Source organism: Dromiciops gliroides, chromosome 2 (genome assembly GCF_019393635.1).
Source record: "Dromiciops gliroides isolate mDroGli1 chromosome 2, mDroGli1.pri, whole genome shotgun sequence".
Taxonomy (NCBI): Eukaryota; Metazoa; Chordata; class Mammalia; order Microbiotheria; family Microbiotheriidae; genus Dromiciops; species Dromiciops gliroides.
Genome location: NC_057862.1, coordinates 638,627,513 through 638,653,918, shown reverse-complemented (window position 1 = coordinate 638,653,918; position 26,406 = coordinate 638,627,513). Strand labels below are relative to the sequence as shown.

The 26,406-nt window shown below is 46.6% G+C and overlaps 2 protein-coding genes across 4 annotated transcripts in view; one reads left to right on the top strand and one right to left on the bottom strand.

The window, feature by feature from the left end:
• The window catches only part of DUS2 (dihydrouridine synthase 2), a 64,676-nt gene extending 41,836 nt beyond the window's left edge, over positions 1-22,840 (bottom strand). For 2 of the 3 annotated variants that reach the window (XM_043985309.1, XM_043985308.1), the window contains exons 1-3: positions 22,727-22,840; positions 9,062-9,204; positions 129-174 (exon numbers count right to left, since the gene is read on the bottom strand). In XM_043985309.1, coding sequence (XP_043841244.1) covers positions 129-174; positions 9,062-9,187 — 172 coding nt within the window. In that variant the 5' untranslated portion in view covers positions 9,188-9,204; positions 22,727-22,840. Of the gene's footprint in view, positions 1-128; positions 175-9,061; positions 9,205-22,726 lie in introns of those variants that run through there. The other variant, XM_043985310.1, reaches the window with a different exon arrangement.
• On the top strand, positions 22,816-25,177 carry DDX28 (DEAD-box helicase 28). Its single transcript, XM_043985307.1, has one exon. The coding sequence runs from the start codon at positions 22,864-22,866 to the stop codon at positions 24,532-24,534; it is 1,671 nt and encodes a 556-aa protein (XP_043841242.1). The 5' UTR covers positions 22,816-22,863; the 3' UTR covers positions 24,535-25,177.
• Positions 25,178-26,406: the final 1,229 nt, after the last annotated feature.

Here is a 26,406-nt window from a genome sequence, read left to right as displayed (position 1 = left end):
GTCTTCCTGACTTAAGGCGCTTTACCACCAACTGCCTTAATATCACTCCCAAATGAACGAACCAGCACTAATTGACTATGAAACAGAAAATGCCCCAAACAAGAGCTGGAGAGGAGCCCTGTGCTTACCATTGACAACTCTCTTGCACTGAAGCATCTTAATGTCAATCAGCTCCTGTCAAGAAATGAAAGCATATTAAATCAGTCCCCGAGCAGGCTCTGACCACAGGGGATACAGCACCTCTGCCTGCAACAATACTTGAAAATGGAGTAATCAGAGAGTTGACAGCATCAAAACCCTGAATGCCCTCCTAAATACCCAGCACCCGTCTGAGCCCAAATGATGTCATGTACTCAGTCCTGGATGCCATGCTGTAGAAATGACATTCACAGTTTGGAGTATGGATAGCCACAGAAGGGTGACCATGCCCTGTCAGGGTCGTGAGAGAACTGGAGATGTTTATCCTGGAGAAGGGAAGGTGGTGGACTTCTGGGCTCCCTTCAGCTATCTGGAAGGCTGTCATGGGCAAAAGGGATGACTCTGTTTTGTCCCAGAGAGGGGAACGAGGACTAGCTTATAAAGTGGAAACTATGAGGAAAAGGATTTTTCTGCTCAATAAGGAAGAGCTTAATGATCCGAGTTGTTTGGGAGTGGTAAGGACTGTTTGGGAGGATGGAAGGGCAGTGAATTCCTTCCAAAGCTTGAAGGTCCTCCTCCCTTGGGATGCTGTGGCAGAGATTCATGCTTGTCAGGGGATGGACCAGATGATGTCTGAGGGATGGTCTAATTTAGCAATCCTCAGTGTAAGGAGGAATCTGGGTAGGGGCTAGTGAGCTGAGTGTTTCTGAGTCCACTAACGAGGAATGAGTTTCTGTCCTTCTGACTAGGGGACAGGCCTCTTGAGCCACAGCTGATGTCTGTTTGTCATCATGTTTTGTTTTGAAACATGCCATCTTCACAGCTGCCTGCTTGGTTGTCTATGTTTTAGTGAATATCTCAGTTTCTTCTTCACCCACTTTTGAGTGTAAACAATGTACTATAAACTGAAAAAGAATGCCCTATGCTCACAAAGGAGTCCCTTTCTCTTTCTCCTGGTCATCTAAACCTTCTATCCTGGAAAATATTGTGTGCCCACTACCCACCAGATTCAACGTGGGAGAACAAGTCACAAAAATCCCAAATCAAGAGCAGAGTCCAGGCAGCAAAATCAACTGCATTCACCCTTGTGAATCCTGTCATTTCCCTGTTCCAAAACCTTCTCAGGCTCCCTACTACTGAGTGGATAAAACACAAACTCCTTAGCCTAGTAAGGACCCACCCAAATCGGGCTCTGATCTATTTCTCCAGCCTCATTTCACATGACTTCTGCTACATGCCCTCTCTGTTCCATTCATCCTGGACCTCAGACTCATCACGCCCTTACCTCATTTAAGCAGACCATTTACTCATGGTATGCACCCCCTGAAGTCCCTTCGTTAAAGTCTTCCTATTCCTATGAGGCTCTGAGCTCAGTTTCTGTCTCCTCCATGAAGGTTTCCTTGGTCACTGAAGGTATTTTCTTTTCTTTCTCAACCTCTCTATCGCATTTTGTCTGGATTCCTTTAGCCTGGTCACACTGACTTCTCTGAGATGTGGTATATCCTCCCAACACACTGTGAATCCCTTGGATTCAGAACCTGAGGCACATTTCCCCTTTGAACCTCTCTCACTGGCCAGTGTTTAGCACGTAGGAAGGAGATGCTTGATCAATAGCTGTTGAACTGAACTATTGGCTGACATCCAACAATCACCCCAACATTTTTAACAATCTGAAATATCTACCTTTTAAAATAAATTTTTATTGATATCTTCTGTTTCTTAATCACTGCAGTGAAACATCTTTAAAAAAAAAATCAGTGGAACCAGGCAGTGAGGTGAAGCTGAGTCACTGAATAGCCTAGTGTTGGGACCACCACCTCCCTTCCTGCTCCTATGCCCAACAAAGTAAGGCTGGGAGATGCAAGCAGATTCCCAGCTTTGTCAGTGAAAAGGAATGGTGAGAAATGAATCCAAGGGCAGTCTTGGAGAATTCTGGTAGGGAGTTCTGGATAACAAGCCACATGAAGGCCAGTGGTGACGCTGGCTGCTGCAGCTGTTCTGTCTGACCATGTGTTTATTAGACAGAAGTAGCACACTGGCCTTGGAGTCAGGCATCCCAGGGGAGAATGCTGACTTATTAGCCATGGGACTTTGGCCAGCTTCTCTGAGCACCGGCTTCCTCACCTGTAAAGTGATAAGGAGGAGGAGAAGGAAGATGAAAGATATAATTCATACGAAGCCCTTTCTAGGCCAAATGATCTCACTGACCCTCCTAACAGTCTCATGGGGCCAATGTTATTATCCCTGTATCAGAGATGAGGAAACAGAGACACAAAGAGTACCTTTAATGAGCTCCAAGGTGACATAAAGCTGACCTGATCAAGCACAAGCTAGGTAAAGAGTCGCAGCACTGGAGTCAGAGATCACGGGTTCAAATCCTGGCTCTACCACTTAGCACCCACATGATCCAGTCAAACCACTTCACCTTCCCAGGCCGCCTTCTTCTGCCAGTTTAGGGAGATGATCCCTGTTTCCTACCCTCTCTGACAAGTCATACCAGTTCTGACAGAGGCAGGCATTCCATGCAGGCTGCTTCCACTAGAGGGCAGCACATCCCTTTAACAGCCACTGAGGGGCCCAAGCAGGTCACAAAATGTAAGTCAAAATGCAGCCAGGCCAGTAGCCATCTTCCTTCTCTGAATGGAAGAGCTGTACCTTTTACTTTAGGCAAAATGTATCCCCTGCCGGCTGCCCAAGTGGTTGTGTTTCTGTAACCTCTGAAGAGTACAAGTATACAGTGGTTTTGCTTGTGTGTGTTTTTTTTGGGTGAGGCAATTGGGGTTAAGTGATTTGCCTAGGGTCACACAGCTAGTACGTGTCAAGTGTCTGAGGCCGGATTCAGGTTCTCCTGAATCCAGGGCCAGTGTTCTATCCACTGCGCCACCTAGCTGCCCCACAAGTATACAGTTTTGGGGTTTGTTTTTAGTTTTTTTGTTCTTTTTAGTGAGGCAATTTGGGGTTAAGTGACTTGCCCAGGGTCACACAGATAGTAAGTGTTAAATGTCTGAGGCCGAATTTGAACTCAGGTCCTCCTGACTCCAGGGCCGGTGCTCTATCCACTGAGCCATCTAGCTGCCCCCCAAGTATACAGTTTTAAATGTCAAAGGTTTTAAATCATCTCTGATGACTAAGGGTCCAAACTCAAGTTAAGCCTGAGGAAGGTCGGTGACCTGGAATAATAAGAATAGTCAATAGCCAATCAAATAAATAATGATGAAAATGAATAGCAGCAGCTTCATCATTAAATAGTGCCTTCACACAACCTTCTGAAGCGGTGAGAGCAAGTATCATTACCCTTCACCTAAGAGAACATTTAGGTTCTGGGAGACTAATGGATTTGCCCAAAGTCATGTAGCACCTAGCACGCAGTAAGCTTGTGATAATACAGAAGAACAGTTATTAAGCACTATGGTGGGCACTAGAAACATACAGATAACTAAAATATACAAAGAAATGGGCCTGAAGGGGCAGGTTGTTATCAAGGAGAAAATGGTGGGAGGGTTTCTGGGGGTGTCTGCATCTGAGGTAGCCTTTAAAGAATGGATAGAAATTGTGCAGGTGGAGGGAGGAACATCTTAAAATCCACATTCAGGGGTTGGGGATGTCTCGCTTGGCTGGCATAGGAAGAGTGAATGAAAACAAGGAGTTCAAGTTCTGAAAGGTGCACTGGCAAGCTGAGGGGTTCGAATGCCACGGCTGATTCTATGGGTAGCAAGATTATCATGATGGACCAGAGAGATAAGAGAAACTATAGAAAGTTTTATAAATGTTGAACCAAAGTGAATTGAGTCAGTTCTTCTAACTTCAAATCGGGTGTTCATTCATTTCATCCTATTTGTCTGTCTTAATGGTCAAACTAAAAAAACCAGGCCCTGCCGGCCAAAGAGAAAGAAAGTTGACTCTGGAGTTGTTCCAAAAATTCAAGGCATGCATGTATATGCATATGTGAGTATGTATACACACACACACACACACACACACATACACACACACAAATAAATGTGTATGTCTTTGCAGGTATAGGTAAATATATATGTACACACATGTGCATACACACATGCACGCCACAATCCCCTATACATTTGTATACACATGCATGCACATGTACACATATATCCATATCCATATCCCAATTCTCTTCCGTGCCCCATACGTGTATACAGATCTAGGTGCATACACACACATGCATATATATACACATCTATGTACACCACACTCTACATATGTACTCAGACATGTATACAGGTCTTGGCATGTATAGTATATGTAATCATGGATATATGTTGTGCACATATATTCACATACCTGCACAGTCCTATCTTAAAGCAGGGAGAACCAACCAGTTGAAAACAAAGTACTCAGCTTTGCCCTCCTGGCTAACTTGCACAGGAGCAGCTGGAACGCGAGAGCACAGAACACACATCTAACCAGCAGTGTTTAGAAGTGTAAACAAAAGCTGCTAACGGCCCATGTGTTGGATAACCTGGGGCGAGTGCTGGTACAAACTGTGCTCTGTGAATGTCATGGAGTACTGTTGTGCCACAAGAAGTGAGAAACAGGAAATATAAGGAAAGATGGGCTTCCTCTTCTCCCCACCCCTGCCTTACACACTCTGATGACCCTCACATAACTTTAGCTTCCATGGTCACATCTTCATTCTACCGCAGTCATGCAGGGACTGGTTATGCCCTTGAATTCCTCACTGCCCACAAGTACTCTCCCTCCATCACCCCTAATTCTGACAGTCCTCTGACTATGGCCTCTTATTTGTCATCCCTTCCTTTTATCCCCCATGCAAAAACTATTTGCTGTCCTCACATCAGCCCCTTAGTCTATTACTCCATGCTTCCCCAGGCCACAAATGCTGCTTGGCCTGTGGTTTCCCCCTTCAACATGTAAAGCTGATAGTTAACCTGTTCAACTTTACTTCACTGTCTTTTACTCTTGAGTCCACAGGCTCCTGGCCTTACCTATGTTCATCCACTTCCAAAAACCCCACCCCAGATCACTCCAATCACCCAGCCCCTCCACTTCTCCTACTCAACCTGGAAGGAAGAAGTCACGCCAGTGGGTTACTGAGCCTGCTACAAATTTAGGCCTATCTTGTCTAGGTCCTCACTGCTGCATGAGACTCCACTGACTGGCTCTCTAGCCCATACACCTCAGCAACGGTTTCAAATTTTCCTCTCAAGGCACTTCTGCCTCCTCCCTTCTCACTGAAAAAAACTAGGACTCCCTCCGCTCCTCAGCTCCACACCCTAGAGGACCCCGACTGGATCCCCCACGCTCTCCTCCTTTGTTTTCTCTCTGAGGTTGAGGTGGCCCTTTCCCTTTGAGAGAAATGATTACTAATAACCAATGATCTGGGGAGATCCAGGGTTCTCCCATTTTCTAAAGTCCTAATTTTAAAAATTCAGTCTCTTAAAGGACATTGTGGATAAGGAGATTGGACTTTCTGTTCAAACCCACAAGTGGGGCAGCTGTTGTGTTCTAGTCTGGTTTGGGGAGGGGGGGGGGAATAAATTCTTTGAATAGACTGCCCAAGACTGGGGTTTAGACTTAATCAAAGTTCGGGCTCCAGCCCTTCATTGTAATCTCCATTCTCTCATTAACTGTTAGCCTATCAGAGTTGCCTATGAGCCCATGAGGATTGTCTTTGGTCTGAGAGAGAGAAGGCCAAATGACCACTTTTTATTAAAATACTGGCATTATTAATACCATGACTAAATTACCTGGAAGTTACACCTCTCGAACCTTTTTTTTTTTTAAAGTGAGGCAATTGGGGTTAAGTAACTTGCCCAGGGTCACATAGCTAGTAAGTGTTAAGTGTCTGAGGCTGGATTTGAACTCAGGTATTCCTGACTCCAGGGCTGGTGCTCTATCCACCACACCACCTAGCTGCCCCTCTCGAACCTTTTTAAAGATCACACCTGAATACCAGATGCCAGCCCCTCTATTTGTCCCCTCATCCTATTCTCTTCCATCTCTGAGTTTGCCCTTGATCATCCTCATGCATTTCTATTGAGCAAACTCTGCTGATTTTCTGTTTATAAAGATGCTCAAACATTCCTCCTCCATAAAGATTCTTCTCTTGGTTCCTCCATCCCCTTCAGTCATCATATCCCCTCAGTCCCATATGCTTCCTCCCTTTCAGAGCCTGATCCGCACTCACTCCCTCGCTTTTCTCAGCTCACACTCACTTTGTAGGTCCTTGAAATCTGACTTCTGATCTCATCACTCAATTGAAACTACTTCTCAGGTGACCATCACCGGGCTGGATGGCCTTTTCTCCATCCTTCTCCCTTCAGCCATATTGTATGTTACTGCTCACTCCCTTCTCTTCTATCTCTTGTTCTTCCTCCACCTGCTTGCCTGGCCACTCCTCTCAGTATCCCTGTCCCTCCCTCTGCATATGGTGCACTGTGGCTCTGCCGTGGCACCCCTTTCCTTCTGCTGGGGTTCCGTGATGACTTCTAGAGATGACTCCAGGAGCTTTATACAGCTTCTCTTTCTCTCCTACACCCCAGTACCCCACCACCCTCTTTCTGAATGCCCCATAGGCATCTCTCTCCATGCCAATCCTTTTTCCCGTAGGATGAAATATCAATTCCTCCATTTGGCAGTAAAAGCTTTTGTACCTGGCCCCTCCCTACCTTTCAATCTTCTTCCCCTCCTTTCCCCCCCACCCCCCGGATGCTAATTTTTACCTATATTAATCAACTTAGTAAATATCAACAAACACCAACATCTGCACAGACAAGGAAGAACAGGAGAGGGGGCCTCCCGATGAGGCGGCTTGGACAGCTACTTATTTAAAAGTAGCCACCCACTGAACACACTCGTTCCAAAGTCATCCCCCGTATCTGTGCCTCCCTCGGTCCTACTCTCTTCCACCATGCCCTCTGGCCACATCTGCCCACCGATCGCCTCTACCTGTCCCCCAGGCCTGCCAAGAACGTGTTCCTTCCTCACTTCCTTGGTCTTCCTTCGAGAATCACCTTAAGAAGGTAGCTCTTCCTGATTCCCCCGAGGCCCACGTCCTCCCTCCCAAAACTGGCTTGTCATCTTTCTGTACATACTTCTATGTTGATTCCCCCATTGGAATGTAAGATCCTAGAGGGAGAGACCAGTTTTCCATCTGTCTTTGCATCTCAAAATCAGCACAGAGCCTGGTATACAAAAGGAGCTTGACACATGCATGTTAATTAATTTCAAACAGAACTCTTTTCTCCAATCCCAGATTTCCTGACTTCTGTTTTCTGTTGGGGAAGCACAGTCCTTCTAGTCACTCAGGTAGACAAGCTAGGAGTCATCTCTGATTCACTTCCCACTCACTTTTTTTTTTTTTTGGTGGGGCAATGACAGTTAAGTGACTTGCCAGGGTCACACAGCTAGTAAACGTCAAGTGTCTAGGCCGGATTTGAACTCAGGTCCTCCTGAATCCAGGGCTGGTGCTTTATCCACTGTGCCACCTAGCAGCCTCTCTCCCACTCATTCCTAACTGTCAATCTTGTTGATTCTACAAACACAACCAGCCTCCAATCTGTCCCCTTCTCTCCTCCTGATGGCACCATCTCTGTTCAGGCCTTCATCACCACCTGTCTGGAGTGTTCAACAGTCTCCTCACTGGTTCCCCTGCTTCAGGTTTCTCCCTCCTTCATCCATCCACAGAGTCACAAAATTAATGCTCCTAAGTAGGTTCCCAGGTCAGCCTCCTTCTCTGGAGCTGAACCTGAAAAAGACCAGTCTCCAAGAGGGAAAAATAAGACTGTACCAGGCATTCACGTGCTCCCCTTCAGATTCACAACAAAGAACAGACCAGACCAGAGACCCAAGACTACTTGGCATCCATCAATGCCAGGCTCTAAATGCTGAGATCTCCTTTACCAAAACTGTTCATTCATGACACATGTGTGTGGCACGCCCTCATCTTCACACATTCCTTCCTTCCACGTGGTTCCAGCAGGTCTCTGAAAAATGAGTTCAAGGCACTAATCCATTGTTGGTGGAGCTATGAACTGATCCAACCATTCTGGAGAGCAATTTGGAATTATGCCCAAAGGGCGATAAAGCTGTGCATAACCTTTGACCCAGCAATACCACTTTTGGGTCTTTTTCCCAAAGAGATCATGGAAGGGGGAAAGGGACCCACATGTACAAAAATATTTATAGCTGCTCTTTACGTGGTGGCAACGAATTGGAAGTTGAGGGGGTGCCCATCAATTGGGGAATGGCTGGACAAGTTGTGGTATATGAATACAATGGAATACTATTGTGCTGTAAGAAACGATGAGCAGGAGGAGTTCAGAGAAACCTGGAGGGTCTTGTGTGGGCTGATGATGAGTGAGATGAGCAGAACCAGAAGAACATTGTACACAGTATCATCAACATTGAGTGTTGACCTACTGTGATGGACTATATTCTTCTCACCAATTCAATGGTACAGAAGAGTTCCAGGGAACTCGTGATGGAAGAGGATCTCCAAATCCAGGAGAAAAAAAAAAAAAGAACTGCGGAGTATAGATGCTAAATGAACCATACTATTTCTTTTGTTTTTGATGCTGTTGTTTTTTTTCTATTTTGAGGTTTTCCATCACTGCTCTGATTTTCTTCTCTTATAACATGACTAATGCAGAAATAGGATTAATGTTATTGTGTGTGTGTGTGTGTGTGTATATATATATATATATATATAAAACCTATATCAGATTACCTGCTGTCTAGGGGAGGGGGAGGGAGAAATATCTGAAATTGTAAAGCTTGTATAAACAAAGGTTGAGAACTATCTTTACATGTAACGGAAAAAAAAATACTTTATTAATTAAAAAAAAAAATGAGTTCAAGGACCTCGATGATTCTTCCCATACACCAGAGAGAACCCATTGTGGGAAGATTACTCGAGGTTCCTCTGGACCCTTCTTACCTCACAATAGACTATGTCGGCTCCATAATCCAACGCCAAAAGACGCATGGGAAGAGTTCCCACTCGAACCATGGGGGCCAGGATAACTTTGCCTTGGTAACACAGTGTGAGATTGTTCACAATCATCCCTCCTCTGCTGTGAGCTAAAACAAGAAACAAGAGTCAGAAAGATAGGGAAAGTTGTCTATAACATTCAAAGTGATATTTCTTATTTTCATTATATGTCTGGCCCAGGGTACTATGCCCCTTGATTCACCTTGTTTATTTATTTTATTTTTTTTGGCAGTGCAATAAAGGTTCAGTGACTTGCCCAGGGTCACACAGCTAGTGTCAAGTGTCTGAGGCCAGATTTGAACTCAGGTCCTCCTGAATCCAGGGCCAGTGCTCTATCCACTGCTCCACCTAGCTGCCCCCTAAGGCATCTTTTGACACCAGAGAATATATGTTGTCTTTGAGAAGGTCAGTCTAGCAGATACACAGTGGCAGACAAAGGTGATAAACACCTATTCCCACTGTCACCTCTGGGACAGGAAGCTTTTGTTCCAACCAAAACTTAGATGACCCTTAAAAAACTGTCTGCCTGGACAAACTACTCACTCAATAGGGAAAAAAAACAACCTTCTAGGCTTTCAGGCTAATTGCAAATTCTAGATTTTGTAACAGCCTTCCAGGGAAAGCAACAAATGAAATGAAGCGGATGACAGCAAGGAAAAGATTTGGGTTTGGATTTGAAAGACTTGAATTCAAATCCTAACCCAGATACTTACTAGCTGTGTGACCTTGCCCAAACCACTTTACCATCTGTAAAATGGACACAATAGTACATTTCCTCCCCCACTTCACAGGGTTATCATAAGAAATGCATTTTTAAAACCTTAAAGCACATATAAGCTGTAAGTTATTATCACACCAGTTTTCATCACCACTGCCGTTTGCATGATGGTGAACTGGGAGTCTTCAGACTGGTATTCCACAATGTGTAACATGTTTGTTGATCACACAACATCAACAGCATGGCTGCTGGGGGAGGGGGGGAGGCACCACAGAGAAGTTGTAATGAATTGCTAATGAGGAACTGTGCAGGACAGGGTCAAGGACGTCATCCGAGAAATGTATGATGGGGGAGGGGGCTGGGCAGCAAAGTCTGCAGGTAGTGAGAGTAGTAAATGCGCAGCCACTGTACTAGACTCCACACAACCCTAAGAGACCTTGGGCAAAGTCCTCAGCACTTTGGTTGGGTTCTTGGAGGCAGACTTCTGGAAAAACATGGGCAAGAGTCTCGCAGGAACACAGGCATGGAGCTTCAGTTTGCACCACTACAAAGGGCATCCATTCACTACAAGGTCAGAATCATGGATTTGTGAAAGTATCAAGAGTTAAAATAAAGGAATAAAGCCCAAGACCTCCTAAGTACAAGCAACACAAGGGTGCCAGCTGCAGTCCATTGACCCTTTCCTCCAAAGGAAAACTTTCCTTTTTTTTTTTTTGGTGGTGCAATGGGGGTTAAGTGACTTGCCCAGGGTCACACAGCTAGTAAGTGTCAAGTGTCTAGGTCGGATTTGAACTCAGGTCCTCCTGAATCCAGGGCAGGTGCTTTATCCACTGCGCCACCTAGCTGCCCCTCAAAAGATAGCTTTCCTGGCCCTGGCTGGAGTCTGATGTAATCTATGGGCCATGGGCCGAATAGCCCTCTGGACACCTGACCAGCTCACGCATCTCTCAAACAGTAGTCTTTACACCACTTCTCCTGAGCCATTTTTCACTGGTAATGTGAGGAAGACTGCTCACATAGACCATTAAATTCTTCAAAGACAATGGCATTCAATCCACAAGAATGCTGCCATTGACAGCAATAGTCTGTGTCTAAGGGAAATGGAAAGGAAGGATGGATGGATGGATGGATGGATGGATGTGAGAGACAGGCTGTCACATGACCCCAATTATTCTGGTAATGTCCACTGAAGACGGAAGCCTGGAGGAAATTCAGAAGCCAAGATGCATGTGTACTACATCAAATGAAATCTGATCTTACAGCCTTTTCTCACGGCTCTCTGGCATCAAGCAATGCGGAGTACCACCGGCAATTTGTTCACACCCCGATTCCAGTAAACTACTTCACTCCCTGGTAAACACTCACCACTCCCAAATGCAGCGCCTTCTCACTGCAAAAGTCTCTTCTGCCCTAATTTCATCCGAATGAACCAGCTCCACACACCACCCAACTCTTTCATTGCTGCCCCAGTTCCCAACTTGCACAATCATCCCTCTCTCAGAACTCCTATCAACAGAAGTCATTCAAGTTTGGTCATGATTGTTCTAAATGATCCCAGCCCAACTAGGAAGCACTGGCTTCTCTGATAGCCAGAAAAACAGTGGAAGGGGGAGGATAAAAATTCTAAACTTGTCACCAAATAAAACAAGCTTTTCTTTTTTTTTGGCAGGGCAATGAGGGAAGTGACTTGCCCAGGGTCACACAGCTAGTAAGTGTCAAGTGTCTGAGGCTGGATTTGAACTCAGGTCCTCCTGAATCCAGGGCCGGTGCTTTATCCACTGCGCCACCTAGCTGCTCCCTAAAACAAGCTTTTCTCCACAAAAGCAGAACAGAAGAGGAATGCATACCAGGTTGTGAGTGTGCATTTTATACAACTCGCTTTTCCCTCCAAGTACAATCCGTAGCATGTAGTAGGTGCTTAATAAATGCTTGCTGATTAATTGATCTAGGTGTAGATTAGTGGATGGAATCAATGGGCCTGGCATCAATTGATGGTCTGGGTTTTGAGCTGTAGCCCTGACACCGATTCTGTGTCCTTGAGCAAGCCACCTCATGGAGTTGTGTGACAATCCCATTAACAGGGTCATGATCTCCTAAGTCTAAGTACTATTCCCTTCTCCCAGTGTAGAGTATAGCAAGCCATCTATGCCTTCTCATGTGGTCTCTTTTGCTGCCCTTCCAAATACTTACTATGTATGTGGCAAGGTGATATCTTGCAAACAGCCCAAAAGAGGGGAAAGAAATTTGGACTCAATCCTCATGACCCCTGGGTTTGCAAAATGACTCTCATATTTTCAAATTGTGTGATTTCAGGGCAAATCATTTAACATCTCTGAATCTGTTTCCTCATCTATAACACCTGTTCTCTATGGGGTAAGATTACTGGAATTTGGCTGACTGAATGGGATGAGGCACACCTGGCCTGCCCAGAGTGATGTGTGCTGCTGATGTCAGCAGGAGAAACCACTCTCCACAGGCAGTTTTGAAGGACCTCCCCTTTTGGGGGAGAGGGAGTAAACGCTTGCTGAGGGGAGCTCAGTCTCTTCTGGAGTGACTCTCTCTTCTGGTGGTGTGAGCAGCAGGAGCAGACACCCCAGGTGGTGAGTTAACATACGAGCCCTGTTCTTTTGAATTAGCTGAACTGCAAGCGAGTTTGGGGATTGTATAGACTTAGGTTAGAGTTAGGAGGATTATCCGTATTTCTTTTTCCCTATTCCCTTGTCCTTGACTTTATTAATTTCACCTTTGCTGTTTATTCTATTCCCATTAATAAAACCTGATTCGTTTGTGGAAAAGAGGCTGTCAGGCTTTCTTATTGGCCCGGGAGAAAAATCTAAAAAGGCAGTTCAGAGGGAGCTATGGACCTAGAGGTCCCTCATTATTTCCAGGACTCCAATATTATGGTGAGCCACTCAATTAACTCTCCATATATTAAATTTGGACCTCACATCTACATGTCTCCTGGGATTGTTGAAGAGAAAGTACTTTGTAAACCTTAAAGCATCATACAAATATGGATTTATATAAATGGAAACTACTAAAAAGATGATGGGGGAAAAACACACAAGTAGGACTGCAAGAATGAGGAGATTGGAAGACTACATTAGTTATTAATAATACTCTAAAGTACCATTTCTCTAAATATTTAAGAAAAGACTAAGGAATCTTTGTTTAAAATGGAAATTGTGTTTATACTTTTGTGATCAGAAATACAGATCACAGATTTTTTTGAGCTATAAAGAATGCTAGATATCATCTAGTAATTTTATGAAAGGGGACAATAATGTTCAATGCAAGTAAGTGACTTGCCCAAGGTCACTAGGCTAGGAGGTGATGCAACTGGACTTGCATCCCCTCCCTCCCCCAGTCTCTTTCCTATATCATGTTTCCTGTATACAACACACTGACCAGAGTAATGTGAAGGGTGGCAAAGTACCAAATATGTTCTAGGCACAGAAAACTGACCAGCCTGATGAGAACTCAATAAGACCACAAGCAGGAAATCAAGCTTGAAGGGTCAGAAGGGGCCAGATTGTGGGGATTTAAAAGGCCAGCTTAAGGAGCTTGTCCTATAGGTAAAAGAAAGGTTTCTGTAAATGACATGATCGATGAAATGGTTATGGGAAATTGGTTGGGTGAATAAATCATTATAACAAAATTCCTGTAGTAATATAATTCCACAGTCCTGTTTATTGTTAGGTTCCTTAATAATGACATTTTACTTATAATAGGCTAGATGAAGACCCTAGACCAATGGTTCTCAATAATATTTAAGAGTATAAAGGGGTCCTGGAACCAATAATTGGTTTCTACCCAGACAGCTTTTGTTTGTGTAGGTTATATTTATAGTTATTGTATTAGAAATTAAAATTGATATTTAAAAATATTTAATTGATTTTAACATAACAGTAACAAACAAGTTAATATAAATAACATTTTTAATGGAAAAAAACCCCTATTTTTCCAACCAAATTTAGTGAGAAGAATGGCACAATCACATATTTTTGCAAATCTTTTTGTCTGGGAGCCCTCACTCTCTGCACTTGCTGGCTGTAGCACTTATTTGCAAGTGTCCATTCCTGTGAGAATGAAAATAAATGAGCCTTTGATACGTCACTACTGAGTTCCAGAGAATTATTGAACAGGAGTTGTTTTCCTCCCAACAAGGAACCAGCAAAGAATATTTGTCTTCAATTTACTCAAAATGGCATCACTGTTGTTGTTTAAAACATTATTGTAGGGGCAGCTAGGTGGTGCAGTGGATAAAGCACTGGCCTTGGATTCAGGAGGACCTGAGTTCAAATCCAGCCTCAGACACTTGACACTTAACTAGCTGTGTGATCCTGGGCAGGTCACTGCAAAAAAAAGAAAAAACAAAAACAAAAACAAAACAAAACATTATTGTAAAGTAAAATGTAAAGTTACAAAAACCAAACATGGCTTAAAAGAAGAGATAAGAGAGGACACTTCCCCATGGCAGAGGTTCACATCTTTTCAGGCCTTTTCAATGTATTGATGCTAATTTTTCAACTTTTTTTGTCTTTAAAAACTATCACTTGTTATATGGGATGGCTCTGAGGGGAGGGAAGAAGGGACAATGGGGAAAATTACAGCAGTGTAAAGAACCCAAAGATGACATCAATACAAATGTTTTTAAAAAGAAGATGTAGGGTGTAGGAGAAAAGACTGCTGGATGTAAAGTCAGGAGAGTTTCAAATCCTGCCTGCAGTGTTTCCTAGCTGGATGACCATGGGCTAACTATCGAAGCCCCTGACACCAGCCTTCATTCTCCTCTTCTTCCCTGCTTTTCCAGCACCCCGCCCCCAACCCTGTCTCTGACCACAAGTAAGTAGCCTTTCCCCTTGCCAGGGCAGCTTCTCTATACATGCCCTTGATGCCATTCTCTTCAGGTTTCTCCAGCAGATCAACACCTCAATCATCCCCAACCCCCTCTGCCTTCTATCCTAAAACAACAAAACCCATTCGTTATACCTTTCCTTCACCTCCAGCTATTTCCTTCTATTTCTCCTCCCTTTGTCAGCTAAAATACTTGAAAAAGCTGTCTCCGTACATTGCCTCCACTTCCTCTCCTCTCACTCACCACTCAACCCTCTGCAGGCTAGCTTTTGACCTCATCATTCCACTGAAGTTTCTCCCACAACCTCCCGATGGCCAAATCTGATGGTCCTTTCCAAAGTCCAACCTTCTAAACTTGCTGAGGTTGACCCTCCTCCTGGCTAATGTAAAGAATTAATTGTGATTCAGGGCAGCTAGGTGGCGCAGTGGAAAAAGCACCAACCCTGGATTCAGGAGGACCTGAGTTCAAATCTAGCCTCAGACACTTGACACTTACTAGCTGTGTGGTGACCCCGGGCAAGTCACTTAACCCCAATTGCCTCACCAAAAAAAAAAGAATTGTGATTTGAGGTTTTTATGACCCCATCTTTTGACTAGAATTAAGAAAAAGCACACTGGCCTGGGGCTCAGGTTCCATGCCTCCACAATGGCACAGTGCTCCACCCACTGGTTGTAGCTGTCACCATGGCACTGGCACCTCATGTCATCACCACTCACGACTACTTGGGCCTGGCAAAATTATAATGATTGGAAGCCCAGTGAGGGCAGTCATGTGACTGTCAGTCAGGGCTGCCAGTCAATTAGCTTGGGGCTGTGTGTGGACATTCTGCCATGGAGCTGAAAAAATGCAGGACACAGCTATGTATTCAGCTGAGCCCCAGGGGGTGGTGTGATTCAGGTTGTATTGTTTCCCTTCCCCCATTCTTTTTTTTCCCCCTTTCTCTTAATTCTACTAATCTTGCTTGTGTTTTTACATTGATTCTTGTTAATAAACCCTGTTCTGTTTTTGAAAGAGGCTGTTAATCTCCTTCCTTGTCCCAATATTGTGGCAAGTCACTTAGCTAACACTCCCCAATTAAAATTTGGCCCCTACACTACTCTCTCCTCTCTAGGTTTTCATGGGATGATGCCCTCCTGGTCCTCCAACCCATCTTATGGCTACTTCTCAGTCTCATCTGCAGGCTCAAAATTGCCGGCACGAATCCTACCTGTGGGTGCACACCACCGCCCCAGGTTCTTGCCTAGACCATCTTCTGTTCTTCCCCTACACACTTTCTCTTGATGACCTCATCACTTCCCATGGTTAAATTCGCTCTATTCACAGACATATGTATATATTCTTCCCTAGTTATCCCTGAGCTTTCACCACTTGCCTATTGGACGTTTCAAACTATTTGTTTTAGAAATGTCTCAAACCCAAGAGGTACAAAATTGAACTCGGCGCCCCTCCCATCCTTTCCCTCTTCTAAACTTCCCTATTTTTGTGAAGGGCACCATTATCCTTCCCAGCTCCCAGGCAATCCTGAACTCCTCTCCATCATCCCACATATCCAATCAATAGCCAAATCTTGCCATTCCTAGCTTCACAGTATCTCTCGCACCAAACTCATTCTCTCTCCTAATGTGGCTACCACCTTAGTTCCTCATTGCCTCTCTCCTTGATTACTGAGACAACCTCCTAACTAGTGTCCTTGTCTCAAGTCTCTCCACTTCATTCCATCCTACCTACTATTGATAAAGTAATGTTCCATAAGCCTATGTCTGATTGTGACTTGCCTACCCAGAAACTCTAGTGGTTTCCCTGGATCCTCCAGGGTCAAATATAAACTCCTCTGCTTAGCATTGAAAGCCTTTTGCTAGCTAGTCCTACCCTATCTTCCCAGCCTCGTTGGACATTACTACCCCTCCTGCATTTTGCAATCCAACCAAACTGATCTTTCTTTGCTGCTCATATACAACTCTTCATCTCTGAGTGCCATACCCTATCTGCCAAACTATGTGCATTTATTCAGTTTGCATTGATGCTGCATCTATTTATCTATGTACTGGTTGTCTCCTTCATTAGAATGAAAACTCCTTGAGAGCTGGAACTGTTTCATTCCTTGTACCTGTATCCTCAGCTTCCAGCACATGACACCCGGTGCCAAGTAGGTCCTTAATATTTGCTGACTGACTGTCAAATGAGCCTCTCTCAGCCTTAGCATTATCCCCATTTAACAGATGAGGAAACTAACTGCAGTACTTACCTCACAGGGCTGTTGTGAGGAGTAAATGAGATCAAATACATCAAATATTTGTAAAATGTAAAATGTCATATGAATACAGCCGTTCTTATTCCCTTCCTCTCTTTGCTAATGCAGATCACTGTCCTTCCATGTGTTACCAGATAATTTAATTTGTTACTGTGACCAGAGAGATCCAGCTCCCATTGCTAACCCTTCGATGATGAATCCTTTCCTAACTTGGCTGGGGTTAGTGGCGGTGGAGGAAGATGAAAATGAACAAGAAGAAGCATTTATTAAGTGTCCGACGCTTGCCAAGCCCTGTGCTAAGCAAAGGAGTTACAAAGAAAAACAAAAACAGATCCTCAAGGAACTCATGGTCTAATGAGGGAGACTAAGTGACTGAAACAGGATAGATTAGAGATCAACAGAAGGGAAGCAAGAGTGTGAAGGGGAATCAGGAGAGGCTTCCTGTAGGAGAGGGGACTTGAAGGAAGCTAGGAGGAAGGGGTGAGGAGGGAAAATTCTTTTTTTTGTGTGTGTGTGAGGCAGTTGGGGTTAAGTGACTTGCCCAGGGTCACACAGCTAGTAAGTGTTAAGTGTCTGAGGTTGGATTTGAACTCAGGTACTCCTGACTCCAGGGCCGGTGCTCTATCCACTGCACCATCTAGCTGCCCTGAAGACAATTCTTAAAAAAACAAAACAAAACACTATTTTATTTTTTCCAATTTTCTAATCAGAGTTAAGTGACCTGCCCAGGGTCACACAGCTAGTAAGTGTCAAATGTTTGAGGCTGAATTTGAACTCAGGTCCTCCTGAATGCAGGGCTGATGCTTTAGCCACCTAGCTGCCCTGAAGGATAATTTTTAACATTTGGGTTTTTTTGCTTGTTTTTGTTTTTCCTCTGCAGGGCAATGAGGGTTAAGTGACTTGCCCAGGGTCACACAGCTAGTAAATGTCAAGTGTCTGAGGTCGGATTTGAACTCAGGTCCTCCTGACTCCAGGGTGGGTGCTTTATCCACTGTGCCACCTAGCTGCCCCTTAACATTTGTTTTTTTATAAAATTTTGAGTTCCAAAATTTTTCCTCCCTGCCTGCCTCCCTTCTGCCCTCCTAAAGAGAGAAAGCAATTTGACATGGGTTATTTATGTGCAATCATGTAAAACATTTCCATATGAATCATGTTGTAAACTGTAAGAGTAGGGGTGGGGTGGAGGAGGAGAGGTGATGAACAGCTAGAAAAACCAAACAGAAGATTTTTTATTTAGATTTTTTTTTTTGGTTTTCGGGTAAGGCAATTGGGGTTAAGTGACTTGCCCAGGGTCACACAGCTAGTAAGTGTCAAGTGTCTGAGGCCGAATTTGAACTCAGGTCCTCCTGACTCCAGGGCCGGTGCTCTATTCACTGTGTCGCCTAGCTGCCCCTAAAATATTAATAGCTGCTCCTTTTTTTTTTCTTTTCTGCAGGGCAATGAGGGTTAAGTGATTTGCCCAGGGTCACACAGCTAGTAAGTGTCAAGTGTCTGAGGTCACACTTGAACTCAGGTCCTCCTGAATCCAGGGCTGGTGCTTTCTCCACTGTGCCATCTAGCTGCCCCCCAAACAGAGGATTTTAAATTTGATTCTGCACATAACAGACAAAGTGCAGTTTTTCACTGGGTCCATACTGAGAGCCTTTCCACTTTCATTCAATCTACCAGAACTTGTGCTCTAGTGACTCAAGCATCAAATCAGGGTCACCTTGACATAATAACAATGACAGCAAAACCATTTACATAGCACTTCCCATATACCAGCTACTGTGCTGAATGCTTTTCGAGTTCAAATTTGACCTCAGACACTTCACACTTACTAGCTGTGTGACACTAGACAAGTCACTTAATCCTCATTGCCCTGCCAAAAAAAAAAAAAGAATATTAGCTCATTTGGTCCTCATAACAACCCTACTTTACAGCTGAGAAAACTGAGACAGAGGTGAAATGACTTGTCCAGGGTCACACAGCTAGTAAGAATCCAGACTGCATGTGAACTCAGGTCTTACTGACTCAAGGCTCGGTGCTCTCACCACTGTACTACCCAGCTATCTACCTGATATTTAATTCACTGGAAGATGACTAATGGAGGTTAAAATGTATGGATTACCCCAAAGTGTATTTTAGCAACACTGAAGAAAAATTGTACAGCAAGGTTGTTTCTCTCTGGTGTTTAAAACAATTTCCAGGCAGCTAGGTGGTGCAGTGGATAAAGCACCTGCCTTGGATTCAGGAGGACCTGAATTCAAATCCGACCTCAGACACTTGACACTTACTAGCTGTGTGACCCTGGGCAAGTCACTTAACCCTCACTGTCCCGCAAAAAAACCAACCAAACAAACAAAATAATTTCCATGGGTGATTTTTTTTTCCTTTTTGCAAAGCACTACACCAACATTGAGGATGCATAGCTGTTATCCACTACTTACCCAATGACTGCTCTGCGTAGGTGGAAAACAAAGCAGCCTCAAATACTGACAGATAAAGTAACAGGAAGGGAAGTGGCATACTGGGTGGCAACACCTCAAGAAAAGGGTACTTTCTGACCCCATTTTCCCAGAACTTCAGGCTGCTTATCTCACCTCCCCATGCCACCCTTTCCTGCCTGTCATCTATTCTCTCCATTGGGGAGTTGTAGGCCCCGGCTCCAATGGCCGCTAGGAGAGTTCCTGGGTCTGGAAGCCTAGTCATCCCACCCACCCCCTTCCCTCTCTCCTCTCCCTCCCCAGCACACTGGAATCTATGGTATACACGTATTAGAACCTTTGGGCTCCTGGAGAAAAGGAGCCGTGTCTTTTTTTTTTTCCTTTGGGGCAATGAGTGTCTGCCCTGTCATGTCTTATTCTAATGAAAATTCATTCTTGGTCATTTTTCTGTCCCTTTCTCCACCCAGCCGAGTATAGGCACTATTATTAATAATTAATAAGTAGGGGCGGCTAGGTGGCACAGTGGATAAAGCACCGGCCCTGGATTCAGGAGTTCCTGAGTTCAAATCCGGCCTCAGACACTTGACACTTACTAGCTGTGTGACCCTGGGCAAGTCACTTAACCCCGTTGCCCCATTAAAAAAAAATAATTAATAAGTAGCTGTTTAATTGAATTGAACCTTAGAAATTTCCCAACCTAGATCTCCAATTCTGTTATCCGAACTTCAGGGACATCTTGTGGACAGGTCCGAGGACTCCCACCAACCCCCAGGCAAAAGTCATGGATCTAGAACCAGAAGGAATTGAGCTCCTCTAGCTCAATCTTCTCATTTTATGCAGGAAGACTCTGGTGCCATGGAGAAATTCAGTGACTTGTCCAGACAAATACAGCTAGGATTCAAATCCAACTCTCCTAAGTCAAAATCCAGAGCTCTTGCAACTAAAGTGTACTCCCTCTATAAACTGACCAAGAATACCTCCAAAAAGGCCAGCTATCCCCAAATGCCAACCATGGCCCCGTGGGGTACGCAAGGTACTTAAGGGAGAAACAGGAGGCAGCATGTGCCACAAATCACATCCATCATCCCCAGCTACTGACCAACCGCCACCCACAGGAAGTGCTAAAGACTGGGGTTATGTGAATTAATGTAACTGAGGCAACTAGGTAGATTGAGAGCTGGGCTCCATTGGAATTCAGGAAGACCTAGCTGTGTGACCCTGAGCAAGTCATTTATTCTCTATCTGCCTGTTTCTTTAACCATAAAAAGGGGATTATAACCAAAAAAAAAAGGGGGGGGATTATAAAAGCACTTCTTTAACAGGGTTATTGGGGAGGAATAAGTGAGATAATAATTGTAACCTCAGGTCTCCAAAGTTTTAAAAAAATGTTTTTGATAACTATTTCAACATAATCGGTTTCCTTTGGAAATGACACAAAGTAATGTAATCTTATGCAGACAAAAACATGTTCCTAAAAAGGGGTCCTTCTGCTTTACCAGACTGCCAAAGAGGTCTATGACAAGTTAAGAACCCCTCCACACTATCTTGCTTGGCAAACTCAACATCTTTCAAGGGGTCAATAACCACAATCTCTAATGCAGATGATTCCCACATCTAAATATCCAAACCCTAATGTCTCTCCTTAGCTCCATCTCACATTACCAACTGTCTTTGGACATCTTGACTTGGGCATCTCAGTGGCATCTCAAACTCAACACGACCAAAAATAAAAATTCTCTTTCCCCCCCAAACCCTCCTCTCTTGCCAACTTTCCTATCACTGATTCTTCCTGTCACCCGGGCTCAAGAGCTTGGTGTCATTTTCAGCTCTTTATTCTGACTCTGCATTTGTTGCCAAGTCTTGTTTCTACTTGGACAACTTCTCTTTCGTACATACATTCTTTTCTCTCCATTCATATCGCCAGGGCAGCTAGGTGGTGCTATAATAAGCACTGGCCCTGGAGTCAAGAGGACCTAAATTAAAATCTCACCCTCAGATACTTACTAGCTGTATGACCCTGGGCAAGTCACTTAATCCCAATTGCTTTAAACATCCCTGGCCATCTCCAGTTGTCTTGATAATTTATCTTGCCACTAGACCCAGATGGCTCTAGAAGAGTGAGACTGGTGACTTTGCATAGCCCTTCCTCAATCAAATACAATTCAGTGCAAGTCATGACATGTCATGATCCTCCTTTGAGAACCAAGGAATGTAGAGTTCAAACAACATCATCTCAATACTAATAAAAGTAGAGGCGGGTACAGTGGGTAGAGCACTGGCCCTGGAGTCAGAAGGACCTGAGTTCAAATCCGGCCTCAGACACTTAACACTAGCTGTGTGACCCTGGGCAAGTCACTTAACCCCAATTGTCTAACTAAAAACCAAATAAACAGAAAACCACAAAAAAAAATATAAAAGGCTCCTTGGACTTAATATCAGGAAGACCTCGATTCACTTCTCAGTGTCGTCTTCACATATCCTCCCCCTCTCCTATCCCGAAGGAAGAAGTGCCCCACATTCCTTGGTAAGGCAAACCATCCACATTGGACCCTAATCCTATGCCCAGCCTTGCTCTCCTAGTCACATATTGACCCCCTTAGTCATCTTCATCACTCCCTGGACACCGGACTGGGCTTGGCACAGTCGATGCTGGTGCCCACCTGTGCTTCCTTAACCGCCTCCCTTCAGTTCCCCCGGGCTCTAAGCTCTGCACTGTGTGCGGTGCTTCAGGTTTAACGAATGAACGGCTGGACGTGGAGGGAGAAGCCAGCGGGCCTTGGGGGCGGCTAGTCTCCAGGTCTCCGCCACCCCCCTCCCCATGGACATGCCTGCACCGGGGCAGCCGAGGACCCCGCGTTCGTGGGGAACTGCAGGAAAGTTCGCATTTCAGCGAAGGGCGAGTGCCAAGAAGGGCGTCCTTCCCTTTCCGCCCCCGTTCACCGGCTCCCTTTAGTCCGTCGGGGGTCTCGGGGTCAGGCCGCCGTCTGCCCCCCGAGTGGGGAGGGGCGGCCCTCCCGTGCCCGTCCAGCTCCTCCCACGAGCTCCCGGCACAGAGGCTGCCCCGCGCCAAGGACCCCGGACTCGGTTCTCCACCAGAAGCCAGCAGGCAGGGGCCTTGAAGGCCTCAGCCACAAGGCTCCGGGCCCCTACGGCAGGGCACGGCGCCGACCCTCTCCACCCGCCCCCCAGAGGAGCTCCGCCGCCTCTGACCCGCCCCAGCTCGTCCTGAGGGGAAGGGGCCCCTGCCCCGACGAACCCCAACCCCCCGCCAGGCCCGGACCCCTAGGCAGCGGGCTCGAGGGAGGAGGCAGAACCCGACCCCCGAGCTCCGCCGCGCTTCCAGGGACCGACTACAAACCTTGCTCGCTCGGCGAACAGGCGATGCCATAGACTGCCCCTCGCACGTGGGCTTCCGTAGCGCGTCAGCGCGGTGCGACAGTGACGTCATCGCGACGCGCCCAGCCCGCTCCGCTTTGGGGGAGCGGCCCCGGAGAGATGGCTCTCCGGGCTTCGACGCGCCCACTGCTGCTGCAGCTCCTGCGGGGGCCCGGTGGGCTCGGCCGGGGCCTGGCCTCGGAAGGGACCCGGGAGCCGCTGCCGGTGATCCGCGTCCCGCAGCCCCTACAATTGCGGCGCAGGGCAGGCGCACGGGGTCGGCCGGCCACGCGGGGCACGGGGCCCCAGCCCACGGTGCCCCGGCCCGGTCCGCTGCTGATCGCGGCGCGGCGGCCGGAGTTCAGCCAGCCGGCGCGCCTCACGCTGGGCCGTTGGGAGTGCGCGCCGCTGGCTTCGCGCGGCTGGAAGCACCGGCGCTCGCGAGGCGACCACTTCTCCATCGAGCGCACGCACCAAGGGGTGCCCGCGCTGCCACCCGAGGCCGAGGCAGGGGACAGGGCGGAGGAGGCGGCGGAGCCCGAGGCCGGCGCCGGCTTCGCCCCCCTGGGCCTGCAGCCCCGCATGCTGGAGGCCCTGCGGCAGGCCGCACCCGCTGTCGTGCGGCCCACGTGGGTGCAGCTCCGAGCTGTGCCTCCGCTGCTCCGAGGCCGCCACCTGCTGTGTGCGGCTGAGACGGGCAGCGGCAAGACCCTGAGCTACTTGCTGCCTCTGCTGCAGCGCCTGCTGAGCCGGCCCAGGCTGGCCGCCAACTGCCCAGCGCCCCGAGGCTTGGTTCTGGTGCCCTCCCGAGAGTTGGCAGAGCAGGTGCGTGCCGTGGCCGGGCCCCTGGGCCAGGCCCTGGAGCTGCAGGTGCGGGAGATCGGCGGGGGCCGGGGCATGGGCAGCGTCCGGCGGCAGCTGTCCTTCCAGCCCCCTGCCGACGTGCTGGTGGCCACCCCGGGAGCCCTGTGGAAGGCGCTGAAGGGGCGGCTGGTGAGCCTGGAGCAGCTCTGCTTCCTGGTGCTGGACGAAGCGGACACCCTGCTGGACGAGAGCTTCCTGGAGCTGGTGGAGTACATCCTGGGGAAGAGCCCCATAGCCGAGCACCTGGACGAGCTGGAAGACCCCTTCAACCCCCAGGCCCAGCTCGTGCTGGTGGGGGCCACTTTTCCTGAGGGGGTGGGAGAGCTGTTGAGCAAAGTTACCGACCTGGGCAACCTCACCACCATCACCAGCCCCCGGCTGCACTGCGTCATGCCTCACGTGAGGCAAAAGTTCCTAAGGCTGAAGGGGAGTGAGAAAGTGACAGAACTGATTCAGGTCCTCAAGCTCCGTGGAGAAGACAACCCAGGGGCCGTCCTGGTGTTCTGTAACAGTTCCAGCACCGTCAACTGGCTGGGCTATATCCTGGATGACCACAAAATCCAACACTTGAGGCTTCAGGGACAGATGCCGGCCACCATGCGAGCAGGCATCTTCCAGTCTTTTCAGAATGGCACCAGGGACGTTCTGCTCTGTACGGATATAGCTTCTCGGGGCCTAGACAGTACCCGGGTGGAGCTGGTTATCAATTACGATTTTCCACCAACCTTGCAGGACTATATTCACCGAGCTGGCCGAGTGGGCCGTGTGGGGAGCGAAGCGCTGGGATCCGTGATTAGTTTTGTAACTCATCGTTGGGATGTGGAACTGGTCCAGAAGATCGAGCTGGCCGCAAGAAGGCGGAGAAGCCTCCCAGGGATAAAGACATTGGTTAAAGAACCTTTGCCCCCAATAGAATTGACTTCTTAGCCAGCCAGTGACACTAAAAAGGTGGCTATTTATGACTGTGACCCGAGGATGGTGCCCTCCACAGAGTGAGAGGAGGATTGAATTGCTATGGGGAAGGCCTTTGGGGTTCTAAAGTACCAGTCTCTGCCTAGATGAGGGCTGCTAAGTGGCAGTGTTGAATTTGGTGTAGCTCTACACAATAGTGTGAGCTTCTGTGTAATAAACTTGACTGGTTTGCATTTAGTGTAAACTACCTCAATAATAATATCACCTGCTCTAGTTGTATAGGGTGAGGATGTCCAGAGTTTTAAAACATGGGATATATGAACAATAAATGCAGGCCATAAGAATTCTTTATATGGTTAAATATAGCCTGGTGGTGTGGGTTTTTTTTTTCCGTTTTAGTCTCTTTTTTCACATCAACATCATTTCTTTATACACTCTTTACTGTCCCTTTGGAACCAAAAAAAAAAGTTTAGCCAGTAGAGCAACTGTATCAATCCCGGTCTTCCACATTCAGCCCTGTAGTCATGAACATTGTTCTGGTTCTGCTTACTTTGCTCTATATTTTTTCATATGTGTTTTTTTCCTCAGACTTCCTCATATTCCTCAAGCTTTTTTTTTTTTTTTTTTTTTGGTGAGGCAATTGGGGTTAAGTGACTTGCCCAGGGTCACATAGCCAGTAAGTGTTAAGTGTCTGAGGCCAGATCTGAACTCAGGTCCTCCTGAATCCAGGGCCAGTGCTCCATCCACTGTGCCACCTAGCTGCCCCTATTATTTTTTGCAGGGCAATGAGGGTTAACTGACTTGCCCAGGGTCACACAGCTAGTAAGTGTCTGAGGCCAGATTTGAACTCAGTTCCTTCTGAATCCAGGGCCAGTGCTTTATCCACTGCACCACCTAGCTGCCCCAGAGACAAGTATTGTTATAGTTACTCTTTTTTTGTTGTTGTTAAGTGACTTGCCCAGGGTCACACAGCTAGTAAGTGTCTGAGGCCGGATTTGAACTCAGGTCCTCCTGAATCCAGGGATGGTGCTTTATCCACTGCGCCATCTAGGTGCCCCCTTCATTAACTCTTTTTTTTTTTTTCAGTGAGGCAATTGGAGTTAAGTGACTTGCCTAGGGTCACACAGTTAGTAAGCGTTAAGTGTCTGAGGCCGAATTTGAACTCCGGTACTCCTGACTCCAGGGCCGGGGCTCTATTCACTTTGCCACCTAGCTGCCCCCCTTCATTAATTCTTAAAGGCCCAACCTACCTAGCCCCAACCTATCTTTCCACCTCATTGGATATTACCTCCTCTCCCAATGTCTCCAATCTGGGCTGTCCACACACATCTCATCCCCATGCCCTTGCAAAACACTATCCTGCATGCCCAGAATTCCCTCCCTCCTCATCTCTGCCTCATAGAATGCCTGTCTTCAAGACAGAGCTCAAACATCATCTACATGAAGCCTTTTCAGATCCTTCCAACGACTAGTACCCTGCCCCACCTTGTATTTATTTGTATTTTTCTTCTATATTTACTCTGCATAGACATAAATATGCTTGTTGTCCCCCCACCCCCACCCCCATTAGAGTGTCAGCCTCTCAAGAGTAGAGGTGGTGGGGCAGCTAGATGGCTCAGTGGATAAAGCACTGGCCCTGAATTCAGGAGGACCTGAGTTCAAATCCGGCCTCAGACACTTGATACTTACTAGCTGTGTGACCCTGGGCAAGTCACTTAACCCTCATTGCCCCTCAAAAAATTAATATTCCTAAAACATGTTTGACTTCATTCCCATCCTTAAGGAATTTTCATGCCTTCCCTGTTGCCTCCAGGATGAAATATAAACTGCTCACTTTGGTATTTAGGGCCCTTCATAATCTGATGCCAACGCTCCAGCCAGATTGTT

Bases quoted from the DNA above. Each gene is read 5' to 3' on its own strand.
- DDX28 (XM_043985307.1), top strand. From the start codon at position 22,864: ATGGCTCTCCGGGCTTCGACGCGCCCACTGCTGCTGCAGCTCCTGCGG.